This window comes from Cheilinus undulatus, linkage group 24 (assembly GCF_018320785.1).
Source record: "Cheilinus undulatus linkage group 24, ASM1832078v1, whole genome shotgun sequence".
Lineage (NCBI taxonomy): Eukaryota > Metazoa > Chordata > Actinopteri > Labriformes > Labridae > Cheilinus > Cheilinus undulatus.
The window spans coordinates 10726996-10753074 of record NC_054888.1 but is presented as its reverse complement, the minus strand read 5'-3'; the positions used below and the strand labels follow the sequence as shown (position 1 = coordinate 10753074).

At 39.9% G+C, this 26079-nt stretch overlaps 2 protein-coding genes across 4 annotated transcripts in view; both read left to right on the top strand.

The window, feature by feature from the left end:
- Positions 1-245: 245 nt before the first annotated feature.
- Positions 246-5357, top strand: wdr12 (WD repeat domain 12). The gene is made up of 13 exons (XM_041781964.1): positions 246-416; positions 748-842; positions 1156-1250; positions 1349-1455; positions 1538-1653; positions 1730-1884; positions 1974-2019; positions 2101-2186; positions 3883-4023; positions 4128-4233; positions 4304-4436; positions 4659-4731; positions 4827-5357. Exons 1-13 carry the CDS (start codon positions 376-378, stop codon positions 4902-4904), a joined length of 1272 nt encoding a protein of 423 aa, XP_041637898.1. The 5' UTR covers positions 246-375; the 3' UTR covers positions 4905-5357.
- Positions 5358-6295: 938 nt separating this feature from the next.
- ical1 (islet cell autoantigen 1-like) overlaps positions 6296-26079 on the top strand; it is a 30381-nt gene continuing 10597 nt past the window's right edge. Inside the window, exons 1-15 of one of the 3 annotated variants that reach the window (XM_041781732.1) lie at positions 6332-6385; positions 6648-6722; positions 8675-8702; positions 8815-8989; positions 18960-19032; positions 19406-19529; positions 19613-19811; positions 19885-20010; positions 20106-20204; positions 22203-22288; positions 22717-22766; positions 22891-22935; positions 23047-23277; positions 25473-25757; positions 25840-25935. In XM_041781732.1, coding sequence (XP_041637666.1) covers positions 8692-8702; positions 8815-8989; positions 18960-19032; positions 19406-19529; positions 19613-19811; positions 19885-20010; positions 20106-20204; positions 22203-22288; positions 22717-22766; positions 22891-22935; positions 23047-23277; positions 25473-25757; positions 25840-25935 — 1600 coding nt within the window. In that variant the 5' untranslated portion in view covers positions 6332-6385; positions 6648-6722; positions 8675-8691. Of the gene's footprint in view, positions 6386-6647; positions 6723-8674; positions 8703-8814; positions 8990-18959; positions 19033-19405; positions 19530-19612; positions 19812-19884; positions 20011-20105; positions 20205-22202; positions 22289-22716; positions 22767-22890; positions 22936-23046; positions 23278-25472; positions 25758-25839; positions 25936-26079 lie in introns of all 3 variants that reach the window. The other 2 variants (XM_041781733.1, XM_041781735.1) reach the window with 2 other exon arrangements.

The following is a 26079-nucleotide window of genomic DNA, read 5'->3' as shown; positions in this document are numbered from 1 at the left end:
GACTAAACAAACATTTTAGTTCAATTTTGACCAATAAACACTTAATTGTTCGGTGGATTATCTGCTTAATGACCCAGCGATGTCTTTAAGAATATAATTTCTACCGAAAAACTGTGAACTGCCGCTTCCATAGACTGTAAAAACAACCGCTTTATACTGTAATACATGGTTACAACGGTCAGACATTACCAATGGAGCACAGATCCTCATACTCAAATCGCTGCATCTGCACTCTACTGACATGCCTTGTTTTAGTACCACATGGCAGGGCTGACTAGTTACATGAGAGTCCGGTGTGTTGTGTAGGCAGAGATTAACTACAGAGATATATATTTTATGAGTATTTCTCGTCTGTATATACATATATAAATAAAAATGTCGCAGGTACAAGCGCGGTTCTTCACGGAAAACAAAAAGTAAGCTTTCTCTCCTTTGAACGCTACATAAATGAAGTAAAACTGACAGAACTGGCTAGCTGGTTAGCTGACTGTAAGCTAAAGTAAACAGATAAATTATTGTCTGACGTTATGCTATGTAATTTACTTTACTATACTCTGTGTTTTATTTTAACGTTGTTTACCCCTACAGTTAGCAGCTTATGTTTAGCTCGGTGTTTTTGCTAGCTAAGGCTAACATGTCGAAGATGTTTATTGACGTCTGTCTTTGTGTTTGCCAGCATGTATTTACCGTAGTTACCTTAAAATGTCAGCGTGGTTTGGTGATATGAGTATCTCTGCTTGTTCTTAGGTATGTTGTAGATGATGTCCCATTCTCAATCCCAGCTGGTTCTGAGGTACAGGACCTCAGCAATGTCATCAACAAGCTGCTGGAAGCTAAAAATGGTAAAATTTACACTTAGAGTCAGCAATTTTAAAAGGGATTTCTATATCTGGTACAAATTTGGGTCTGTTTTCATAGCAGGTCTCTAATATTGCATTATTATGATTGAAAATGTGGGCTTCTTTAAGCCTAAGCACTATATTGAACTATCCCTGTATAAAACATGCTTTAAGATACAAGCCAGTTATTATAGTATCTGTACATAAAACTAGGACTTCTATTTTTGATGTTGGGGTATCAAAGTTTAAGATTGTAGTAGAATGACAATCCTCCTATGTGCCTGTTGATGTAAAGACCTTCAAATGTGTGTTACAGCGTCTCATACCGCAGTGGAGTTTGACTTCCTTATCAAGGGTCAGTTCCTGCGAACGCCCCTGTCCACTCACATGGAGACAGAAGGCATATCCACGGTAGGAGCAGCTTGCCTCGAGCCTAAATGCACAGAGCTACACTGGCAGAAGATTGCTTTGGAGCATTTTGTGTTTATGTATCTGCATGTTTACTTCAGGAAGATGTGGTGGAGATAGAGTACGTCGAACGGATAACGGCTCCAGAACCAGAGGAGTGTATGATGCACGACGATTGGATCAGCTCCATAGATGCAGATAACGAATGGTGACATGACTGACATCTCATATTTCTCATAGGTTTGGCCAAAAATGGTAGATATGCTTATTTAGTTTGTATTTTTATGCAGGATACTAACAGGCTCATACGACAAGACGGCCAGGATTTGGTCCGTGGAAGGCAAAGCGGTCATGACAGTGGCGGGACACTCAGATGTTGTCAAAGATGTAGCCTGGGTCAAGAGAGGTAAGAAGGAATGAATGGAAAGCATTCCTTCTTGTAGTACGTAACTTGACCTTCCTGACTTAAACTGTCTTTCCAGACGGTCTGACTTCTCTGCTTCTGACGGCTTCTCTCGACCAAACCGTGCTGCTTTGGGAGTGGAACTCAGAGAGGAACAAGGTGAAAGCCAGACACCGCTGTCGGGGGCACACGGGGAGCGTTGATACTGTTGCCACAGACCCCACCGGCCTAAAGGTAAAGAGAAATGATACTTTATAAAAGGCAAAGTATTACATAAATGAAGGATGATAAGGTGTTTACATGTTCATGTGGTTCCCACACAGTTCTGCAGCGGCTCCTGGGACAAAATGTTGAAGATTTGGTCTGCAGGTTGGTTACCGGGAATATTGAGTACATATAAAGAATTAGAAGGAAATTTATCAGCAGCCTGTTTTTTTTCTGTGCTGTTAGTTCCCACAGAGGAGGAAGACGAGGTTGAAGAGCCTGCTGACAGACCAAGGAAGAAGCAGAAGACTCAACAGTTAGGTCTCACCAGGGTAAGTGGTTCAAAGCTGCACAAAACTCCTGAAAATTTCTTCAGTTTTGTGGGTGAGCTGCACGTGTAAATGCAAATAATCTGGTTTTTCACCCTGACTTACCCTGAAATTTCAGGCCATCACCTCTCTTTTGAAGGACAGGCAAACTGCTGGAAAACCTGCTGATCAGGCAACTGAGGATATATTCAGGATAGGTTATCGTGAAATCTTCTAAAATCTTTCTGGGTTGCATGTGTGAAAGAGGCACAAGAGGATATTTGCTTGGCTAACATGCCAACATGAAAACTGATGTCAACATTTTAATTTCCTCAAGATCTGGCATTGATGATGCGCTTTTGATACATATTTTTTTATCTAAAAAGTTGTCTGTGTCCTATGTAGCGATACAACCATTACACCAGTCGACAATCACCATGACTTCTGCAATTGCAGCTGCCACTATTGGCCTCTGCATGTGACCTGCTCCCCTGTTCAAAACATGCCAGGAGTCAAAGCAAGGCAAATGAGGCTTGTGGTGCCACTTTTTAACAGCTTTTCCCCTTACCAGGCCTTAATCATAGGTTAAGAGTGCTGGGAGTCAAAGCGTGGAAAGTGAGACTTGTGGGTCACTTTTTACCAGCTTTTCCCCTCATTATGCCATGATAATTGGTTGACTATGCCGGGAGTAATCATGGATTAGATATACTGGGAGTCAAAGCTAGGCAATTGAGGCTTGTGGTGCCACTTTTTAACAGCTTTTCCCCCTCATAATGCCATGATCATCGGTTAACTATGCCAGGAGTAATCATGGGTTAAATATGCCAGGGGTTGAAGCAGGGCAAATGAGGCTTGTGGTGCTGCTTTTTAACAGCTTTTCCCCTCGCCAGGCCATTGTCTTGGGTTAAATATGCCAGGAGTAATCATGGGTTAAGAGTGCTGGGAGTCAAAGCAGGGCAAATGCGGCTTGTGGGTCACTTTTTACCAGCTTTTCCCCTCATTATGCCATGATCATCGGTTAACTATGCCAGGAGTAATCATGGGTTAAATATGCCAGGGGTTGAAGCAGGGCAAATGAGGCTTGTGGTGCTGCTTTTTAACAGCTTTTCCCCTCGCCAGGCCATTGTCGTGGGTTAAATATGCCAGGAGTAATCATGGGTTAAGAGTGCTGGGAGTCAAAGCAGGGCAAATGCGGCTTGTGGGTCACTTTTTACCAGCTTTTCCCCTCATTATGCCATGATAATCGGTTGACTATGCCGGGAGTAATCATGGATTAGATATACTGGGAGTCAAAGCAAGGCAAATGAGACTTGTGGGCCACTTTTTGACAGCTTTTCCCCATCATTATGCCATAATCCCAGATTAAACGCAACAGTTGATGCTTTTTGCTAAACAAACCTTTGGGAGAAAAACCTCCCTCAATGAAGGGCAAGTGAGCAGTGGAGTTGGACAGCACAACTTGTTATAGCAGTGCAGAGATCATAAAGTGGTTTGAACAAATTTTAAAGCAATACAAAGTGTCAAATTATGCCGACTATGACCATTCCCTGGCATTTTTCATTCCCTGAAAGTGTTGATCTTGGACATAGCAGGTTTGTACACAAATAGAAGAGAGAAAGAGATAAGCTGATTGACCACAAGGGGGCACCAAAACAACACAAACCAGAAGTTCCTTATAAGCAGTTTATCATGAATTGTTCCCGTTCTCTCCTTCTGACAGACTCCCCTGGTGACATTATCTGGACACAACGAAGCAATCTCTTCTGTCTTGTGGAGCGACAGTGAAGAGGTGTGCAGTGCATCATGGGACCACACCATCCGTGTTTGGGACGTGGAGACAGGAGAAATGAAGACCACACTGGTGAGAGAAAACACATTTTGCAGCAGAACAGAGGCGTTTTGATGTCCAGTTTGTTAAAGAAGTTGACAAAAGTGATTGAGTTTGTTTTTTGTTTTTTTTTACAGACTGGCAGTAAAGTCTTTAACTGTGTATCCTACTCACCTCTGTGTCGACGGTTGGCGTCGGGCAGCACCGACAGACACATCAGACTGTGGGACCCTCGCACCAAAGGTAGGTTTCAGAACTCTCCAAGCTCTTTTTATCTCTGCTTTCACTAATAAACACCTCCTCTCCTCTGCAGACGGGTCGCTGGTGCTGCTGTCTTTGACCTCCCACACTGGCTGGGTCACCGCTGTGAAGTGGGCGCCGTCACACGAGCACCAGCTGGTCTCTGGTTCCCTTGACAACCTGGTGAAACTTTGGGACACAAGAAGGTCTGTGAAGCTTGAAAGTATTGCTCTGGGAGGGGTTCAAAAAGAATCAAACACAGCTTTTAAGCACATGAATGAAGTTTGTTTTTGATCGAGATTGGCTAATAAGTGCAGCAGGACATCCTGCTCATTACAAAAACCTGAGAGTATGCAGCCTCCTCTGTCTAGACCAAGCTTCCTGCCTTTGTCAGAATCAAAAACATAACATTGCCTCTTGTGTTGCAGCTGTAAGGCTCCTCTGTATGACCTAGCAGCCCATGAAGACAAGGTGTTTTGTGTGGACTGGACAGAAAGTGGGGTAAGGCTATTTTTCAGACATTGATAATGGATTAATAAAAGGAGGAGAAGAGATCCAGCATCTTTAAATAACTTCTTATATCTTTCTATTTGCAGCTGATGTTGAGCGGCGGCGCAGACAACAAGCTGTACACATACAGATACTCAGCCTGTCAGACGGATGCCGGGGCGTAGGCTTCAAGAAACCCACCTCAGCAATCACAGCAGACATAACTACTAAATAATAGTGTTAACTATTTTGTACTGAATACGTCTCTGTTTGTTCGTGTTCTCCCTGGTATTTTATCTCATCTCTATTTTTACACTCAGTAACTCCCAGATTGTTTTTCTTTTCTTGTATCCCAGAAAAACTAAATTAATTTTGTCTCCAAAAATGTCTTTTCTGTTTCTCTCATTTGTGATTAATTTTAGGAGTTTTTTTCTTGGTTTCATGGTCTAAAATAACGGAAATGGTTTTACAATAGCATTTTTTGGTTGACAGAGGCATTTCAAAGGAATAAACCATGTACTTCCTTGTGTTTTTGTTGCAACAAAAACAAAAAACTGTTATCTTAATTAAAAATCAGACTTTTTCCTCCTCTGACTGGTTTGACCAAAGATATGGAAAAATAAAGAGCTCTCACTTTGGTTGATTTTGACATTCTGAAGGGGGTTTGACCAAAAGCAGAGCATGGGCAAGTGGCAACTGTTAAAATAGAAGTTGTCAGAGATATTTTAAAAAATTTATTTAACCTAAATGTGGAATAAAGAATAATGACTTAATTTAACTTCATGTCGTCACACTCTTATAGGCTCCTGACAGTACTGGTGCATACAGCTGGTGTAACTTTCCTCCCTCTAAAGGCTTACCTGAGTGGTAAAAATTATCAATTGCTAACAAAGTTGAAATATGTGGTAAAGTAGAAACACATATTTAGTTTTAATTATGAAAAAGAAAGTCAAAAGCCTACAAGATAAGATAATACTTTTAATAAAAAGTGAGATTGTGAGATTAAAACTCTGACTTAAAAGATAGCCATAATTATTATATTAAGTAATAATCTGAGATGAAATCTCATAAAAATGTTACAAACTCTCAAAATTGTTAGATAAAGCTCATTATTTTGTCATAAAAAGTCTCAGTAGAGAGAACAGAATAATTATTAGATAAAAACTCAGATTTGAGAGGAAAAGTCAAAATAAGATTAAAAGTCTAAATTCTTAAAAAGCCATAGTTATGGAATAAAAGTCATAATTATGAGAATTATTCTATGATATTTAGTCAGTGTTGGATTAAAAATTACATTAAGAGAAAAGAAAAATATGAGATGAATACTTAATTTTGAAGCAAATTCATAATTTTAAAGTAAAAATTGAGATGAAAAGTCATAATTATGAGAAAAGAAGTCAAGATACTGAGACGAGTGAATATTTTCGTCTTAATTTTTTTCTTTAACGAATCTTGAACGTAAAATCGCTGGTGTAAATATAAATGGCTCATCTGTTAAATAGGCGATCTTTGATGTGGCCTGCTCAGCAGCGCCCCCGTGTGTGCTAACAGCGCCTACTTTGCATATCCTGTTTCTCTGAGTCAGACTATGACGGCTATCAGGAGAGGAGGTTTACGGAGCTGCGCTACATAGATGCTTGGACAGCTGGACAGAGACAAACGACAGGTAAAATGACATTTTCCAGTTTTTGTTGGATATGTAACACGACATAAAACCGAGCTTTCGTAGTTAACGTACGGAGGTATTTCTGTTGTGGCTACTGCTGCTAGCTAAACTGCTGCTAACACTAAAGCTCCTTCTCTGACGTTTCATTCCTCTCCTCAATTACCTGTCTTTCCTCTTTTATGCCCTATTTTAAATCTGAATCACTTCATTGATAAATGACACCCTAAAACTGTCTTTTTCTCTGTATGTCCGTGTCATGAAGGCATCATTTGCTGTAACTGAACACCTGCTCGGCAGCCAGCTGGCTCTCTCTTGTCCTGACTGCTGGAAGTCGCAGGTGTCTGATCCCAGCTCACAGAACCGTATTAGATTAGCTTTTTAGCCTTTAGCACCGATTGTTTTCCTCCAACCAGAGATAACACTCACTGATTACATCTTATAACAAGATTATAAGACACCAGGAAGAAAGTGTCCTCTCTATTTTTGTCCAATTTTGTGTTAGCTAATGTTTTTAACAGTAAAAATCAACAGGAAATCTTCCATTGAGGTCAGAAAAATCAGGGTCCATTGTAAAATTATTCTGTGATAACCGTTTTATATTTGAAATATGTCAACCTGAATAATACCAGGGAATAAAGTAGAAGGAAATTAAATAGTTTAAAGAGAGAACTAGATCTACAATGGTGAAATAAAGGCAAAAAAATTGCAAATATGTGTTAAAAGTGGCAAAAAATTTGGAGAACTAAATGGGAAAAAGTGGTTAAAGAGTAGCTAAATGGGTTATAAGTGGCAAAATATGAGATACAGCTACAATTAAGGGTTAAGAAGGAAAAAAAGAGGAGTAAATGGATGGTAAAAATGGTGAAAGGCAGTTAAAAAGTGCCAGAAAAGGGTTTAAGTGGCTAAAGGGGCAAAACTAGTTAGCCTAAGTAGTGGAAAGATGTTATAAAGGGGTTAAAAGAAGTGATGAAAAGAGTTGGAAAATAGGTTAAAAGTGCATTAAATCAAATAAAGCAGCAAATATGGGTAAAGACAGGAAAAGAGTGGCAAAAATTGGTGGTAAAAATGGTGAAAAGCTGTTGAAAATTGGCAAAATGGGTTGTCAATGGCAAGAATGGTTTAAAAATGGTAAAAATTTGGCAGAGTTAAGTGGTTAAAGGGTGGAAAATTGGTTCAAAGTGGCAAAAATGGGATAGAGCAGCAAATATGGGTTAAAAAAGGAGAAAAGTGGCATAAATGGACAGCAAAAATTCTGAAAAGCAGTTAAAGTGGCAAAAGGGGGTTAGAAAGAGGTTAGAAAGGTGCAAAAAAGTGGCAAAAATTCACAAAACTTAGCAGTGAAAAGTGTTTAATGAGTGGCAAAATGGGTTTTGAAGAGGCATTACAATTGGATAGAGCAACAAATATGGGTTATGAAAGTAAAAAAGTGACATAGATGGGCTGTAAAAATGGTGAGAAGTGGTTAAAAGTGTTAAAATGGGTTGAAGGTGGCAATATGGGTGGCTTAACTTCTGAAAAGAGGTTACAGATGGGAAAAATTGGGTCTATAGTGGCAAAAATTAGCAGAAAATAGTGATGAAAAATGGTTAAAGAGTGCCTTAATGGGTTAAAAGAGGCAAGAAATTGAATACAGAGGCAAATAGCAGTTGATGAAGGAAAAAGGTGGGAAAAATGGTCAGTAAAAATGGTAAAAATGGTGAAAAGTGGCTAAAATGGGTAGCAAATGGAAAGTATGGGTAGGAAGTGGCAAGAATGGGCAGAAATAAGTGTGAAAACTGGTCAAAAAGAGTTAACAACGGGTTATTCCTGGCAACAATGAGCAGAAATGGGTAACTTAAGTAGAGAAAAGAGGTTTTAAAGGGGCAAAAATATGTTAAAAGTGGTCAAAACTGGCAGAAATAAGTGATGAAAAATGGCAAAAATGGGTAAAAATGGGCAGGTTTAAGTAGTAAAAAGAGGTTAGAAAGTGGCAAAAATGTGTTAAATGTTAGTTTAATGTGGAAACAAATGAGGCAAAGTTGGCAGACACAGTGATGAAAAGCGGTTAAAAAGTGGCAGGAATAAATAATTCATAACAGCTCCAAAACAAAGGAACTGTTAGCCACGACGCTAGCACCACTGCTACTGATCCATCACATGCACTGATATCAATAAATCAAAACTGGTGAGGGCCCCTTCTCTGGGTTTTCAGGGGTCTAGTTGGTTCTGTGGGCAGGTCTGCTGGTAGCGTAGAAAAGTTTTAACTTGTGGCATCATTGTCTTAAACGTCTCTCTTTGTCCTCCTAACAGAAAAAGGCTCACATCCAATGATGGACAGGTACGTAAAGCCACCACAGTCACAGATCCAGTACCTGTTGCTATCGCCACTATTCTTCTTTTATATAAAAATGTTGTATTGATCACTGACTCGACTGTCATCTCATCCGCAGCTTCACAGGGGACATGCTGAGCGGCGGCCGGGCCCTGCTCGGCGAGGACAGCTCGGTGATGGCTCGCATGCAGAAGAAGTTCTGGAAGACGAAGCAGGTCTTCATCAAAGCCACCGGGAAGAAGGAGGACGAGTACGTGGTGGCCTCAGACGCTGATCTGGATGCAAAACTAGAGGTAGGATCGATACGCCAACACCACTATTAACAGTTTGGGGTGTTTTTATACACAAGCCGTCCTCTTTATTTCAGTATTTCTCATTTTTTTCCAGTCGTTGTGCTTTTCCTAGTGGTTCAGTTTCAACTCTCCCTCTCCATAACTGCAGGGATGTTTCATTCTGTTGTGAGCTGAAAGCAGAGTAGTAAAACTAGTTATGAATCATGAGTACTGATATTTATCTAAGTTGTTTTGTTTGGCTTGCAGTGAAGCTTTAAAAAGAAAACAGGTAATTTCATGCCTGTGTGTAGAATCCTTACATTTTAGCCCATTCCTCATGTGCAGCTGCCTCCAGTTCTGTTATTCTTGGGTCTGCATGCTGCAACTGCCTTCTGCAAATCCCACCAGAGATTTTCTGTGGGGTTCAAGTTGGTTCAAGTTGTCCTGTTGGAAGGTCCGTTATATGTAGGGCCCAAGCACCAACCTCAGGGTGAGGCCCCTATTGTATCTGTAGACGTTCTTAGATATTTTTCCAACACTTTATGGCTTGTTTTGGGGGCCTGAAAAGTCCCAAAAATCTTCCACAAAATTGTTCCCAAGGGGAAATTTGACAAGTGTGACAGAGAAACACACCTGAAATTGGTTCACATATGTATCGGATCTAGACAAAATAAAAAGCCACCTGGGACCACCCTCTAATAAAGTGGTTCTCAACCTTGGGGTTGGGACGCCATTTGGAGTCGTGAGACACAGAGATGGGGTCACCAGATGCCTTTTAAAAAAAAATTAAATTAAAATGTTGCCACTTTACACCAATTTTACCAAATTTTAATCACTTTTTATCACTTAATAGCACAAAATTTGCCAATTTTAGCACATTTTTGCCACTTAAAACCCATTTTTGTTCTTTCCACCACTTTTTCTGCCTGTTTTTGTCACTTCTAAACCAATTCTTGCCATTTTCTGCCTATTGTTGCCTCATTATTGCCACTATTAACCAGTTTTTACACCCATTTTTGCCCAGTTAACCACAGTTATCCCAATTTGCCGGTTTCTATCAATTTTTCATCCCAGTTTCATCCCTAATGTCCCCCAATTTTTTGCACTTTAAAGCCATTTCAGCCACTTTTTACTCCCCTTTTACCACTGTTTGTGCCCGTTTTTACCAATTTAATCCATTTTTGGTTATTTAGCCACTTTTAACCCATTTATGTTCTTTAAAAATCCAATTTCAACATCTTTTCTACCATTTTTTGCCACCATTAACTAATTTAAGCAATTTTTCACCCGTTTTAAATATGTTTTTTAACAAAAGTTCTTTTCATTTTAAGAAGGCTATGTACTACACATATGAATAGATATATTTGTTTTTCCTTGATAATAGTGGTGATTATTTAGGTCAAATATGAAAAATGCAGTGCTTATGTCAGTCATCACCAAACTTAACAGGCATGATCACACTTTGACTCTGAATACATGTCTCTGACGTCCTTGTGTAAAGGACAGATGATTAGTTAGTGCAGTGGTTCTCAAATGGTGCAGCAAGGCTTAAGGCAAGTCTAGGTGTGCCGTGGGAATTTGTACAATACTTCATTGCTACAATTTTATGACAAGTACTGTAACCAGGCCTGCCCACAGGTCTGGCTGGACCCCTGAGAAACCCCAGAGAATGGGCGTCGTGATAACAGTGCACGTGCGTTGGATCGGTAGCACTGGTGCTAGCATCCTGGCTAACAGTTACATCATTAAGAACTGAAAAGCATGGCATTATTATTGGGTTGAAATTGGTGTTGAAATTATTAATTCATGCTATTTTTAACCAAGTTAGCCAATTTCTCTACCCATTTTTGCCACTTCTTTTATCAACTTAAACAATTTTGCTGCTTTTTTGCATTTTTGCCACTTCTTATTACTATATTTGACCCACTTTTGCCACTTTTTTGGGACTTTTTGCCACATTTAAGCGATTTTTCTACCTTTTTGCCACTTTTCGCCCAATTTTGCTATTGTTTGGCCATTATTTTCTATCACTTTTAACCCTTTTTACCACCTTTCAGCAACTTTACCTTTTTTTTGGTCACTTTTCTGCCACTTGTGATCTATTTTGCCACCTTTTTGACACTTTCAACCCGTTTATACCACCTTTTTGCAAATTTTTGCCCACTGTTGCCTTTGTTTGACCACTTTATTGCCTAATTTTGCCCTTTTTTATCACTTTTAATCAATTTTTTACCACCTTTTTTACAACATTTAAGCCTTTAAGGCCACTTGTAACCCAATTTTGCCTTTTTTTTTTTTTTTACTCATTTTTGCCCATTTCTGACTTTGTTTTGCCACTTTTTGCCTTAATTTTTTCATCACTTTTAACCCATTTATGCCCCTTTATCTCCCTTTATAGGCCACCTTGACCGTAATTATTGTAATTATTGTGATTGTGGCTGTGATGATTCAAAAAGTCTATTATGTATCAATTTAAATATGGTGTGCCTGAGATTTTGGCTTAACCTTAGGTATTCCTTGGGCAAAAAAAAGTTTGAAAATCACTGTTAGTGCATCTCTGTTTCTGCCTCTTGTTGGCTGCAGCGGGTGCACAGCCTTTCTTCTTTAGGGATCCAGCTTTGGCAAGGTTTTTTCTTTCATGATACCAGTAAATGACATGGCTACTGTGTGCAAGCAGGACTTAAAAGTCTAGCATGTACAATCACACACATGCATTATCATGGTACCTAAACCTAAGCTTAAAGCTACCGAGGGGCTACGTGAACAGGCTGATAAGACTCAGAATAAGATGAATAAAGACAGCCGTTTATCTTCATTGTTTCATGACATTATAAATCTAGTTAATGAGAATGGCCTGCCATAAAAACATGCAATTATGGCTTTATTATCTCACTTATCATTGGCTTAAAAGAGAATTTATGACACTTACGGCACTAAATAAGACAGCCAAAAGGCTACAAGCTGAGGAAAAGAGGTCAGTCCAACATAACGAGCTGTTTCCCCTCTTTTCTGGCTAAAATCTTTGGGAGATATTTTGGCAAGAAGATGCTTGTTAGAGTTACATATAAATCCTACTATATTTGTGTTGTTTACTGGGTTTCATTGCTATAGAATCCAGAGAAAGAAAGGTTTTTCAGCTGGTACAAGATGTCCTTTGTCTGCATAGGTCTGTCATGTGCTTTAGGTCTTACAGGTGCAGTTAGACTTAAAATGTCTTGCAGCAAATAACCATGAAAAAGATGTCAACAAGGTACAGTATGTCCCTCTCCCTCCTTTTCATTATGGCGATAAACAAAAGCGGACAGTTGTGATTGGCTGAGAAAAAACGTCTGGCATTTAGTTGTGACATGATGTCTGACGGTGCGGCCCCATGAGGAGGGGACGTGGTCGAGTTTCACAGAGCTGTTACAGAGAAACACTGTGAGGCTTTTGTTTGCTCTGGAACAAGATCAGCCCTCATGCGTTGTCTTCCTGCTCTCCTTGTGGCCTCACGTTTGTTCCCAGTGAGACACAAATGTCAAAAAAGAAGAAGAAAGTGTTGATGGAAGGAGTAAGAGGACCTTTTCTCTCCTTTCACAAATGCCGTCTTGGCTGTGAGCCCTGAGTGGAGCAGCAGAGGCCTAAAATCAGCAGGACACATTAGATTAGGAGCATCTTTTGGACGGTAGCCTTAAAGCTAACCCAATTTTATCCTCAGCAGCTCTTCAGATTTAGTCTCTGCTGCTTTTGTTTTATTTTTTTTGAGCTTCTTATATGATAAGAGGGTAAGTAACTTAACTGTGGTGCCATACAATAAAACACTCAAGCATTTCTCTTAATGACATTCAAGTAAAAAAGGAGGATATTTTGCATTTTCATTGTGCAAAAAAACCATAAAGCTTATGATTGAAACTTAATGAATGCACATTATTATCATAGTGGCAGATTTTAGCTTTAAATGTTAATTATCTGTATCATCAGTTATGATCATTTCTGCCTGTATTTACAAGTGATAACGTTGGCTGTAAGTATATTCCTTTATTGTCTGTAATTATTGTTATAAATCCGCTGTAAATATCGTCCGAACCTGTAAATTGCAGCTAATATAGACTGTAAGTATTGGCCTATGATGTATGTAAATACTGCCATCTCATGGCTGTCTATACTGTTTGTAAATACTAGCTTATATCGGCTGTGAAAATCGGCCCTCCTCTTCAGTGACTATCTAAGCTCGTTGTCTGATTAAAGCATCCTGTTCTGGCTGTCAATATTAGCCTATATCAGCTGTAAGTATAGGCCTCTATTGGATGTAATGGTTGGCCTATTTGGCTGTAAATATTAGCTATACTAGCTGTAAATATTGGCCTATGTCAGTTTAATGTATCAGTTGGTTTCAGCTGTAAATATCAGTCTATTTTGGCTGTAATTATTAGCCTTCTTGGCTGTAAATATTGGCTTAGATTGGCTGAAATATTGGCCTATTAAGGCTGTAAATTTCAGCTGATTTGCCTGTAAATATTGGCCTATTCTGACTGTAAGTAATGGCCTATACTTGCCGTAAATATTGGCCCTTATTGTCTGTAAATATCAGCCTATATAAGCTATAAATATTGTGAATATTGGCCCAAATTGGTTTGAAATATTGGCCTATATTTGCTATTAATATTGGCTGTAAATATTGGCCTATTTTAGCTGCCAAGATTGGTCTTTATTGTCTTTTAATGAAGGCCTGTACTGGTTGTTATTGTAGCTCTGTAGTGATGATAACATTGGCTTATTTTGGCTGTTTAGGTCTGGGCTACTTTTATGTATCAGTATCGGCTAGAGTGCATTTATAAGAAACAGTTTATCGGATGTTGAAAAAAAAATCCAATATTTTAAATCTCTTGAAACAGCATCATAAATTAAGAACTGTTTTATGTATCATAGGTTAGTTGAGTATCGTTACATCCTTGATGTACAGTGTAAATATCAAAGTGCAACTCTAGCTCAACCATAGAGGACAAAAAGGCTTGTGAAGTTATTTTTTAAACAATACTTTTCCTACATATATCATACAAATTTACATTATGACAATGCACCATCCCCTAGAAAGCTTTCTCTTCCTGTATTAATAATCTGAAGATGCTGTAGCATTATTTTTTCTTGTTTAGTTCTGTTGCTGCTACATGTTGGTATTTGTGATATTGATCTTAATCAGCATCTTCGGTAGATGAAATATTATGCCAAAACTGAAACGTCTTTCATGGGCTCATATCAGACAGCAACATCAGCTCAGTTAAAATCAAAATATTGAACAATTTTTTCAGTTTTTGCCAGTTTTTATAAACTTGGCAGTTGCTCTTCATTTTGAAGTAGGAGCAAAGACTGTCAATAACACCAAACTGATTATAATAATGTATTCCTGCAGACAAAATGTTCATCTCCATCCATCTGGTCTTCTCCTGCCATATTGCTGTGACTCATTTAGAGCAGTTGTTTTTAGACAAACATGATTTTAATGAATCTATCAGGATTGCTAAGACACTGAAGGAGGATCTGTACACAGCAGGGATGTGACATTGCCAGGTGTTCTGCTGCTGCTGATCCCAGCAGAACACAGGTAGTGGCTGTTTATTCTGCGGCTAATCAGTAACTACACTTGTTAAGTTTACCTCCTCCTTCAGCCCTGGTCCAGTCTCAAGTCTGTCAGGGTGCAAGGAGAGGAAACAGGCAGTCTCATTTCTAACTTTTAACACCCCTGCCCCTTGTTTTTAGTGCCTGTTTGTCCCCTCGAAACAGAGTTACAAGGGGTAGCTTTCAAACTCTTCATACATCATCAGTAGCCATCGACGGCCTTGCAGGGATATGATGTGGCTTTTTGTCAGCTGAGACAGACAGCTTTTTTGCTGTCAAAGTTACTTAAAATGTTTCTGTGATTGGAAAAACATACAGATACTGGCATTTCTGTGTTAAATCCTTGGCCTAGTCATCCTGGTTCACCAATCTAAGCGCCAGACATAGATGGTTATCCATTTTTATAGGTGATACTGATAAGAGAACAGCCTATTTGCCATGTTTGTTTAAAAGGAATTATGAGCCTGTGTTTTAAGCAAACAAGAGTGTAAACAAGGCTTAGAGGTACTGAGGAAAGATTGACTATTTTAGAGACATATTACATGCTTTTAACTTGTTAAATTTCTGTTTAAACTGAGTTTGGTGCAAGCTCCAGACAGCATATTGTCAAAAAGCCTCATTTTACCTACCTTTATCATTTTTTACTGCTCTATGCCTTGTAAAAAGTTTTTAAATATGATTCCTAAACATTGACTCTAACTTAGCACTGGCGAGGACCCTGTTATATCTCTATGTGCCCTTTTTCTGTCAGAAGAATTGCTAATTTGGGGGCTCATGCTCATAAACTTCCCAAACTTTACAGAAAACTCATCAAGCAAATGTGAGGTAGAAGACTGGGTAAGAGTTTCAAGCATGAAAATCTGTACACATATGTATCATGACTAGATGGAAGGAAAAGTCTCTTGGGGCCATTCTCTAAAAAGTACAGGAAGTACACTACAAATAGCTAAATTTTGGTGTTTTGGGGCAATTCACAAGTTTCATATTTTAACAAACTACTCCAAAAGATTTCAACTGCTTGACTCCAGACTTTTTTTGCTAATACTAGACAACCTGGAGATCTAAAGTTTTGAGAAGTGTGAGTTTTTACCATAGGGTGTGGCTGTGACTTGAGTCCAAACTTAAGCTACTTCTTGTACATTTTTTCAAGTGAAAATACACCAATAATGGCATTTAACTTTATAGTGCTGCAGTCAATCATCGCCAAACTTCACAGGGTTGATCACACACTGCTCCTGAATACACTCATACATCAATATCATTACTTTGCCACAGCGCCCGCTTCTGGCAATGAAGCATTTTGGCCTCTGATTTTTTTTTAAATATGCCATTTAAATATTCAGTCCCTGCACACCATTCAACCTAGGCTTATGATTTTTGGTCTGCATATGTGCCATCATCACCCCTACAAAAAAGCCTCTTGGAGCCATACCCAGGGTCCGACAAGCTGACGGGTAGGTCACATCAATAAATCTGTTACCTACATAAAGAAGACAGGCTTTAACTTCCACATTTAAACATTTATTGTTTTAAATCCGTATGTTATTACCATTGGATGCGCACGACGTTGGTGTGTAAGAGAAGAGCGCAGAGGAAGTCCACCGGTGCTGCGTCTCTTCAGTTTGCTCATTCATTGAGGTGCGCTGTTGTGTTTTTTATCTGAAGCTTCCTGTTTCCTCGTTTTAACTTTTTCTCCAGCCACATCCTGCCGATGCTCTCTCACACCCATATCTTTTGACAACTGTGCCAATGCGCGTCATCAATGAGCATAACACACACGGATCACATGTGGAGATAACGTCATATCTAGTGAAATCTGTCCAAAATGAGGCAGGGTGAAACAATGTGTCTGGAGAGCTGCAGGTGTGAGGCAGGGCTGGTTTTAGTCATTTGGAGACCCAGGGCAAAGACCAATATGAGGCCCCTCCCCCTTTAACTAAAGAATGAATAATGAGTGGAAAAAAATAGAAAGCATCTCTTTTATGTTAATAAAGCCACAGAACTACAGTAAAGGCCCCAGTTTGAGATATAAATACCCAAATACCCAACAATCATTCATCATTTTCTTTGAAAAGCATCTCAGAGCTCAAACTCAGCTCATTCTAACATCTTAAAAAAATCTTTAGGCCAGGTGAACTTTCATAACGCTGGTGTTGGGCCAAAGCTTGGTATCTCCAAAATGATCACTTTTCAGGGAATGAAAAGTTTATAATTTATAAAAATGATATGAATATGATTTATAAAAATTAATTAAAATCATGAAAAATTGAGATACAAGGTTTCAGCCTGATGTCAGTGATGAATAAAATAAATATATGCCTATTATCAGTGACATATTGGTTCTTCTGACTCTATACTTACATTTGTATCCCATTTAACCTCATAATTATCAACCAATCCACTGCTTTATTTCATTTCAACTACAGATTAACTGATCTATTATTAACCTTACATTCCTGGTTTGTATTGTGGCTCTCGCTAAAGTATTTTTTAGACAATGTGGCTCTTTGGTAAAAATAAGGTTGAGTACCACTGGTCTAACTGTTACAGTTACAGGGTGGAACTGTGAAATAGCACTTTAAAGGGGCAATATGTAGTTTTGGTGAAGACATTTTTAAGCAAACAAGAAAAATCTTTATTGGTTGATTTTCATGTGTCTGCAAAATTTCTTCAGTTTCATGATGAATAAGCGAAATAAAAACAGAAGAAAAGCACCATTTTATACTTGGTGCATCTGCAGCAGACCCCGCCACGTCTCTAGTGTCAGTGCTTTGCTGACGTCATTTTCCTCTGAGAATAGTTGGTTTCATCAGTTACGAAGAAAATATTCCTAAGTTTGTATTATTACCTTTTTAGTATTGTAAATATAAAATTCCCGAGTTTTAATTTCTTCGGAAAACAACCTGGTGTGCTTCCACACTGCACTGATCTGTACAAAGTTTGATATAATTTTCAGTGGGCTAACACATAGCTAATAAATACAGTTTTCTTTAGAAAGAAGTGTTGTGTATTGCTTTCCACAGTCGACAGGCAATGGATTTTAGTTCTAAGTATGTTGTGAGCAAAATGTATGCACTTGAAAGCCAGAAAAAGTACCTCCTAGACAGGGCAAGTAGGAATTTAGATGGGGCAAGTAGATTTGGGAAGCACTTGCCCTGAAGGACAAGTAGGCAAAAACCCCCAAAATCCTAACAGGAAGTCCACCAGCTTTGTCTCGATTTCGTAATAAGGCATTAACCTGTTATAACTTAAGTAAGCAATATTCTGTGATCTTCTGCTCTTTTTTGCAAGACAATGGTATCGCACTGAACATGCTCACATGCAAACATATCATCATAGCACCCCCTAGTGGCAACAGGAAGTGACACAAATGGGTCATATCTTCATTCCTCTTATTGTGTTTAACCTGTTGAGCTCTGATTTTGAAAGAAAGGCCTCAATAGTTGGCCACAACACAGATATGTTTTATTAAAAATTGTCTCACTGGCAATGCTGAGCATTTCAGTGGCTCGCCAGTTTGACAGGAAGTATGTGCACCTCTCATACCAAACATCTGTTTGCCTTCAAATTTCACATGTAGAATCAAGGTCTGCCCATCTACATATTTTAAAGGTTAATTTCATTGTTTTGATGTATCACCCTTACTGGCAACAGGAAGTGGCACAGTTGGACCATTTCTTTATTGGTGAGCAATTCAGTATATCGCCATTTCACAGGAAGTTACTGTAACTCTCTTATGAAACTTCTGATTTGTATCAAATCTCACATGATTAAGGTCTGCCCCTCTACATTTTTAAATGTGTATTACATGGTTTTGCTAATGCACCACCTGCTGCAAGGAAGCAGAAACATTTCTAACATATAATGTCCTGTTTTTTCTCATTATGTATGATAAGTAACAGGAAGATTAGCATGCTTTCTGTTCTTTGCTGCTGTACACATCATGGGCTGCTTACACCCAATTATTCCCACACTCCCGCAGTTGTGACACACCCTGACATGTGCTGGGAGTGCTTCTTGCAGCTGCTTAGACTGCAGAGAAAAGGAAACAGGCCTGTTAAGTAGTCTAAAATGTCACGTTGTGAGGAGACAATATCGACAAAAACATGCACACAATCTGTCTCCTCCTGTGCTGTAAAAGTGGAGGTGACCCTGCCAATCCCTCGAAATCTACGTTGCCATGACACACGCTCGTTACTGTTGCTGCCTAACAGATGGGAAGAGAGGCAGGCAACTGGTAGAAAGAAAGCGAAATATGAGAAAAATATGTAGTTTTTACAGAGTAAAAGGTTGGAGCACTAAGAAATACAGACGAGTGAAAGAAAATCTCTAAAGTCTCAGGTTAAGTCTGTTATTCTGTGTGGAGAGTTAATCGCTGCCTGTTTTGTCTTTGCAGTTTTTCCGCTCGGTTCAGTACACGTGCACAGAGCTGCTGAAGGTGATCGAGAAGTACCAGTACAGGATCACACGTGAGTTACATTCAGAGCTGAACATGCTGCTTTTACTGATCTCTAACAATGGGATGTGTTAATTTTAGATGTTTCATTGTCAGGTTAAACTCATGGACAGAGCAGCTCTCTGTACTTTTATGATGATGTTCATGTTGGTACCGAAGCTCTATTTGAATTCACATTCCTTCTTGTTTCAGTTTTATTTTCAAGTGGTAAGTGGTGGTATTTTTGTCCTTTTACTGATAAATAATCAGGCGTATATCACTATAAAGAAAGTGTAAGTGCCAATCACACAGATGGGTCCTGCAGTTTCCTTTGATAAAAAGGTCCCTCTTCCTTATTAAGTTAATTTTACTTTGTGTAACTTTGTGCTCTCCTATTCTTCTTCTAGGCTTGTCCCAGGAAGAAAACGAGCTCGGCCTGTTCCTGCGTTTCCAGGCTGAACACGACCGCACAAAGGCCGGCAACATGATGGACGCCACCAGCAAGGCCCTGTGCACATCTGCCAAGCAGAGGTCAGCAGCACAACCAAACCTGAGTCTTTGTTTGCTTCAATTACTTGGCGATTTAATTCTACTGCATCTTTCCTTTTACTCAGGATGGCCCTTTGCACTCCACTCCACCGTTTGCACCAAGAAGTAGAGACGTTCCGGCGGCGTGCCATCGCAGACACGCTGCTGACCGTCACTCGTATGGAGAAAGCTCGCACAGAGTACAGAGGAGCTCTGCTGTGGATGAAAGACGTCTCACAAGAGCTCGACCCGGACACGTACAAACAGCTGGAGAAGTTCCGCAAGGTAGAAGGATGCTCGATTAACACTCTTTCAGAAGCAGTATTTGTAAGGTTTTCAAATATCTTTCTGCTGTCAGGTCCAAGCCCAGGTCAGAGGGACGAAGGGCCAGTTTGAGAAGCTAAAGAACGACGTTTGTCAGAAGGTGGACATGCTGGGAGCGAGCCGCTGTAACATGCTGTCCCACTCCCTCTGTACCTATCAGGTATGTTTTTCTTCAGGGTATTGCTTTAAGCAATATGAAGTACCTTTTAGATCTGTCTGCCTTTTTTATCGACCATTTTCTTCTTGTTTTGGCAGACGACTCTGCTGCAGTTCTGGGAAAAGACTGCACACGCCATGTCAGGGATCCACGAGGCCTTCAAGGGACACGTAACGTACCAGTTCACCACACTCAAGGTACGAACCAATATTAGAGGTTGCATCCGCACTTAATCTTTAAATTCCAGCTGGTAGTTGGGTTACTGTGCGACTAATTTGACCTTTTGTTGCTGTGTTTGTATAAATCAAACAATGGCAGCTTAAAATAAGCCGCTTATACCAAACCTTGAACAACAGTTCCTATTCCAGAAGTATTGCAGTTTACAAAATGTTAGGAAGAAAACATATTGACATGGTGATATATTTTATCATCCTGATTTCGAACACTGCTAGCTCCAAATATGTGTAGTGAATAAAAACATTGATCTTGCACAAAAACCTGCATTTTTCCTTTTTAATGATAATATTAGCTTTATTTATTTAGCACTTGTCATACTTCTTATACAAAGTACAATAATAGGATGGAGGTGAATATCAAAACCTAAATAAAGGACAATTTAAAAAGATATTTCTTGAGTTTCTAAGCTTCAAACATGAGAAGAGGACTGGGCAAGAGCTTGAAAATCCGTACACACATGAATCATGATAAAATGAATAAAAAGTCTCTTGGGGCCATTCTCTAAAATGTATAGGAAGTGCACTGTAAACAGCTAGAGGTCAGATTTTAGCATTTTTGGGTGATTCCCAAGTTTCATATTTTAACGAACTACTCCAAAGGATTTCACCTCCTTGACTCCAGAATTTTTTTGCTCATACTAGACGACCTGGAGACCCAAAGTTGTGCGCACTGTGAGTTTTCCCCATTGGTCAGGGCTGTGACCAGAGCCCAAACCTGAGCTGCTTTTTTGTACATTTTTTGCTGTGTGAATACACAAATAATGCCATTTAACTTTTGATGCTAATGTCAGTCATCACCAAACTTCACAGGGGTGATCACACACCGATCCTAAATTCATTCATACATTAATATCATTACTTTGCCACAGCGCCCCCTTCTGGTAATTGAATATTTCTGCCACTGATTTTTAAAAATTTTACCTTTAACTATTCAGCCCACACACACCATTCAGCCTAGGCTTATGATTTTTGGTCTGCATATGGGTCATCATAAGATCTACAAAAAAGCCTCTTGGAGCCATGCCCAAATCCCAACAGGAAGTCCACCAGCTTTGTCTCTATTTCAAAATAAGGCATTTTTGATGGTTTCAAATCACTAACCCATTATAACTTTGGTATAAAATATTCTGTGATCTTCTGCTCTTTCTTGCAAGACACCAGTATCACACTGAACCAACCCACATGCAAACATTTCATCATAGCACCCCCCTAGTGGCAACAGGAAGTGGCACAAATGGGTCATCTCTTCATTCCTCTTATTGTGTTTAACCTGTTGAGCTCTGATTTTGAAAGAAAGGCCTCAATAATTGGCCACAACACAGATTTGTTTATTAAAAGACGTCTCACTGGTGATGCTGAGCATTTCAGTGGCTCGCCAGTTTGACAGGAAGTATGTGCACCTCTCATACCAAACCTCTAAGTGCCTTCAAATTTTACATGTAGGATCAAGGTCTGCCCATCTACATATTTTAAAGGTTAATTTCATTGTTTTGATGCAGCTCCCCTACTGGCAACAGGACGTGGCACAAAGGGCTATATTTTTTACTGGCTGGCAATTTGGTGTCTCACCATTTCACAGGAAGTTACTGTAACTCTTTTATGAAACTTCTGATTCGCATTAGATCTCACATGTATGATAAGGGTCAGCCCCTCTGCATATTTAAATGTGTATTACATGTTTTTGCTAATGTGTTGTTGGTATCGCTGTGCAATTTTAATGTTTTGCAACCTATTTTTGTCTGCAGCAGCACAGTGCATTGCTAGAAAGTATATGATATTGTTCTTTTCCTCATCCTGTTTTAATGCACTCACTGCATTGTAAATCATCTGAGATAGTGTGTATTACATTGTATGGCATGTTAAAGTATTGTATTGTGTCCAAAGGAGACCCTAGTGTGCTATCAGCTGTAGAGATTATGTGTCTTTATGTCAGATTTTAATGTTTTCCTCCCTCTACAGGACCTTCGAGACCCACTGGAGGAAATATCAGACTCACAGAAAAAGGAGGAGAGGAGAGAGAAGTCCCTACAGAGCAACACAGACAGGTAAGACACCAAAATAATAAATAATAATATTCTGTTTGTAGCTTATTAAAGGTAGTTTGTCAGTCCTGACACATAAACATACACCCTGCTGCACCATCTGTCTCTGTTTTCATGCCACTTTCCTCTCCTCTGTCGTCATGCAATGCATTCTCCATCTTTACATTCCCTTCCCACTCTGTCCTCCTGTTTTCACCTCAGCCATGTCTTCATCAAACACGAGGCCAATCTCATGCCTGTGTTTACTCACAAGTAAGTGCTACATGTGGTGATAGGTAGTGATCCTCAGAGTTAGAGTAGTCGACCCCAGACAGCAGCTCCAAATGAAGTAAAGGCTGCCGCATCGCTAAAAATAGCAAAACCGTGTCTTGTCAGCTAGAGAAGGTGCTTTTTCATGGTCTCCCCTCCCTCTTTTCTTCTTTTTTTCTCAGTCTGGTGTCCTTGGATGACGACAAGCCATCAGGAATTGCCTCTGACACAGGTAGGTGCTGCCCCCTGCTGGCTAAAACAGAGCTACAGGGAAATTTGGCAGTCTGTGAACTCAAGTCAGAAATCTTGAATGTTGAATTATGAATCAAGAATATTTGATATTCTCCCCTCTTCAGATCCCACCCACAGCAGTGACTTACAGAGCCAAACAAGAGACAGTGGTAAGTTTTCCCCCAAGTGGGCCTGTTTTATTGATTTTCCACACCCTCTTTTGGTATTTCGTTGCTGATTTTGCACCAGATGCCTCTAAGCTTTGTCATCCCCAACCCCAGTGCACCCAAACACAACCAAACCCACTACTCCAGCTCTTCAAGACCTCAGAGGACTGTCGCTAAGCTCTGACGACGACCTGTTGCTCATGGCATGTGACGAGCCTCAGCCGTCAGCCCCAGCAGACGTCCCTCTCCGGCCCCTGCTCTTGCCTTCACTTCAGGGTGGTGACTCCAGTCAGCCCTGGGACTTTGGGGGCTTTCAGTCCAGTCTCTCACAGCAGACTGCAACCGGTAAACAACTGGCCGGCTGTCTCCTAATTCTCAGACTTTACAGTTTCTTTGCTGGTCTCAGCTTTTCCTTCTTGCTTTGCTTGGGTGTGGCAAAAGCTCACTCCTCCTGGGATCAAAGCTCTGCTTCCTTTTGCAGCCTGGATCTGGATTTAGTCTGTCAACTTGATGCAAAAGGCTTTGATTTCTTCCTAATCATCTGAGACTCACCTCTCTGACATTCTTGACTGCATTTACTGCCTACAATTTGAAGTGAAGCTGATCGTTTTAATTAAACATGCTGAATTTTACCTGCTTTAAAGAAAGAAATATACCAGTAAGGCAAAATAACTAACTTAATTAACCTGTGTCACCTCGTGTTGTATTAGATGCTGGTCAGGAAGGTTTTTCAACACACATAAAAAGAACAATTAAAGGCATGCAGCCTCTAAACTGTACTGCTGCAGTGGGTCCTTTGGTTCTTCGCTGCTCTAAAAATGGTAGCTTGTGCGTGAAATGTTTTTGAGCAGCGAAGAAGAATTATAACACTAACATATAACATGGTTAAACAGTTTCTGCTACCCCCAAAATAAAGGTGCCAGAGACCGGGGACCCCCACTGTACCTGAAGGCGGTTGAACAGCCATGCACAATTCAGAATAATCATGTGCAGACAAGGCGGCCCATAAAGGGGGATAAATGGATGAGCTTTCTGGCGCCCAGCCAAACTGGGGGCCCATGGAGGTCAGCAAGACCATGGTCCATTGTAAAGTTAAGCTGTGATACCCATATTTTATATTTAACCTGAATAATGACCACTCTTATAAAAGAAACAAACATCTTTTTTTAATCATTTGTCGTAAAAAGCCTTCTTAAAAATTGTAAATCCCTTTTGTCCCCAAAAAAAGAAAAAGAAAATGGTTTAGAAATTGCCAAAATGGGTTAACCATGGCAAAAAAATGTTGGAAAAGGTGGCTTTGAATTTGAAAAGTAGCAGAAATGGGTTAAAGTGGCAAAAATGGGGCATAAATAGTGGTAAAAGGGAGTTAAAATGTGGCTAAAGTGGCTTTAATTTGCAAAAATGGGTGGACATTTGGTGAAATGGGCAAAAAAGGGTTAACAAGAAATTTATAAAAGGGAGATATGGGAAGAAATTGGTTAAACTACAAAAAATAGGCATATTAAATGATGGAATGTGGTTAAAATGGGAAAAATTGTGTGTAAAAAAGGGTTAATAGTGGCAATAATGGGTCAGCAGAGGCAACATTAAGCTTACGTGGCAAGAATTGGTTTAGAAGTGGCAAAAACAGGCAGGAAAAAGTGGTGGAAAGAGCTTAAAACTGACAAAAATAGGTGTTAAATGGTAAAAATTTGTTAAACCCCCTCTCAGTGTCTAGCAACCCCAAAGAGGGTCCAGACCCCAAGGTTGAGAACCACTGGCATAGACATGTGTACTCAGTGGTACTAATACCTGCATTTTAAGCAGAATAAGATGTATTTCTGATACTAATATCAGGCCTCCCATGTAACAATTGTAAGCTCAATTTCACATGTGTACCTGCAAATTAAAACATATGTGCGCCACATTTAATGTTATGAAAAGCTAACAGGCAAACAACATCAGCATCAGCCTGTAAAAATAAAAAATGTCAGTAATCTTGTAAATCAGCCACAAAAATCAGTCCATACCAGAGGATTTTGACAACCAAATTGCACAACAGTCTAAACATTTAAGAAAAATAACTATTTGAAATTAATACTCTTAATACTCTTCAGTTGCTGCAGGAGTCCCACCTTTATTGTCTATATCTACCCCATTTAAAGTTTGAATGAAAAGGTATCCAAAGCAAATGTCCCGGACGAGCCCCCAAAATGATGTTAAGGCTGGCATAGTTGCCAATCATAATAATGAAAACAACATGAAATAGTTATGTTACTTTATAGAAGGATTTAACAGAAAATGACTGCAGAAAGACCTAAGAACACAGCTGGTGTTGCTGATGAAGGTCTGGAAAGAGAGTGAGATGATTAGCAGATCCTGCCCAGAATAGGCTCTGGGTAATTGACTGCAGGTGCAAGTAACCTGGTGAATTCAGAAAAAGAAGCACTGTGTAGGGAGTACATCAGTCCCTTCATTTTCTCCTATTTTTCACCTCTCAGCAACGGTCTGATTTTCTGAATTTTCTGCTCCTCTAATTCCTTCTCTATTTTTGTTCTAAGGTGGTCCGCCCCCACTTGCCACAACAGGCCTGAGACCAGAGGAGGAAGACGCAGAAAGAGGCGACATGGCGTTCCTCAAAGACCTCCTCAGCCCGGGCCCTGGGGCCAGCGACGAGTTCAGCAGAGAGTGGCAGGACGCCTTCGGGATGTTTGAACCGCCTGCTGCTGCTCCATCAAGCACAGGAGCGGCGAGTAGTGCGCCGGCAGCCCGTCTACCTTCAAACCCCCCCAGCCCCACGGGCTTCCTGCCATCCCAGCTGCTCGATCACAGCCTGAGCTCTACAGGTGAGCCATGCTGCCCCCTGCTGGAGGGATGGGTTAACACAATAAGACTAAAGCATGGTTTATCATTCCTCTTTGTTTTTAGGATGGTCAACCCCACCTATGTTCCAAGCCCCGCCCCTGCAGCCTCCTCCTGCTCAGAACCAATCAGCTCCTTCTGCTCCGAGCTCAGCAGCTGATGGTAAGTGGAGCAGCCTGTCTGTTCACTCCCTTATAAGTGAAAAATTTACAGAAAGCGCTGGGATCAAAGTTTTTTTTTTTTTTTTTTTTAAGGTTTATTTTGAGCATTTTTGTGCCTTTATTAGATAGAGGAATACAGTGGATA

Bases quoted from the DNA above. Each gene is read 5' to 3' on its own strand.
- wdr12 (XM_041781964.1), top strand. From the start codon at position 376: ATGTCGCAGGTACAAGCGCGGTTCTTCACGGAAAACAAAAA. The intron at 417-747 runs GTAAGCTTTCTC...GCTTGTTCTTAG, and splicing joins TTCTTCACGGAAAACAAAAA to GTATGTTGTAGATGATGTCC. The intron at 4,732-4,826 runs GTAAGGCTATTT...TTCTATTTGCAG, and splicing joins TGGACTGGACAGAAAGTGGG to CTGATGTTGAGCGGCGGCGC.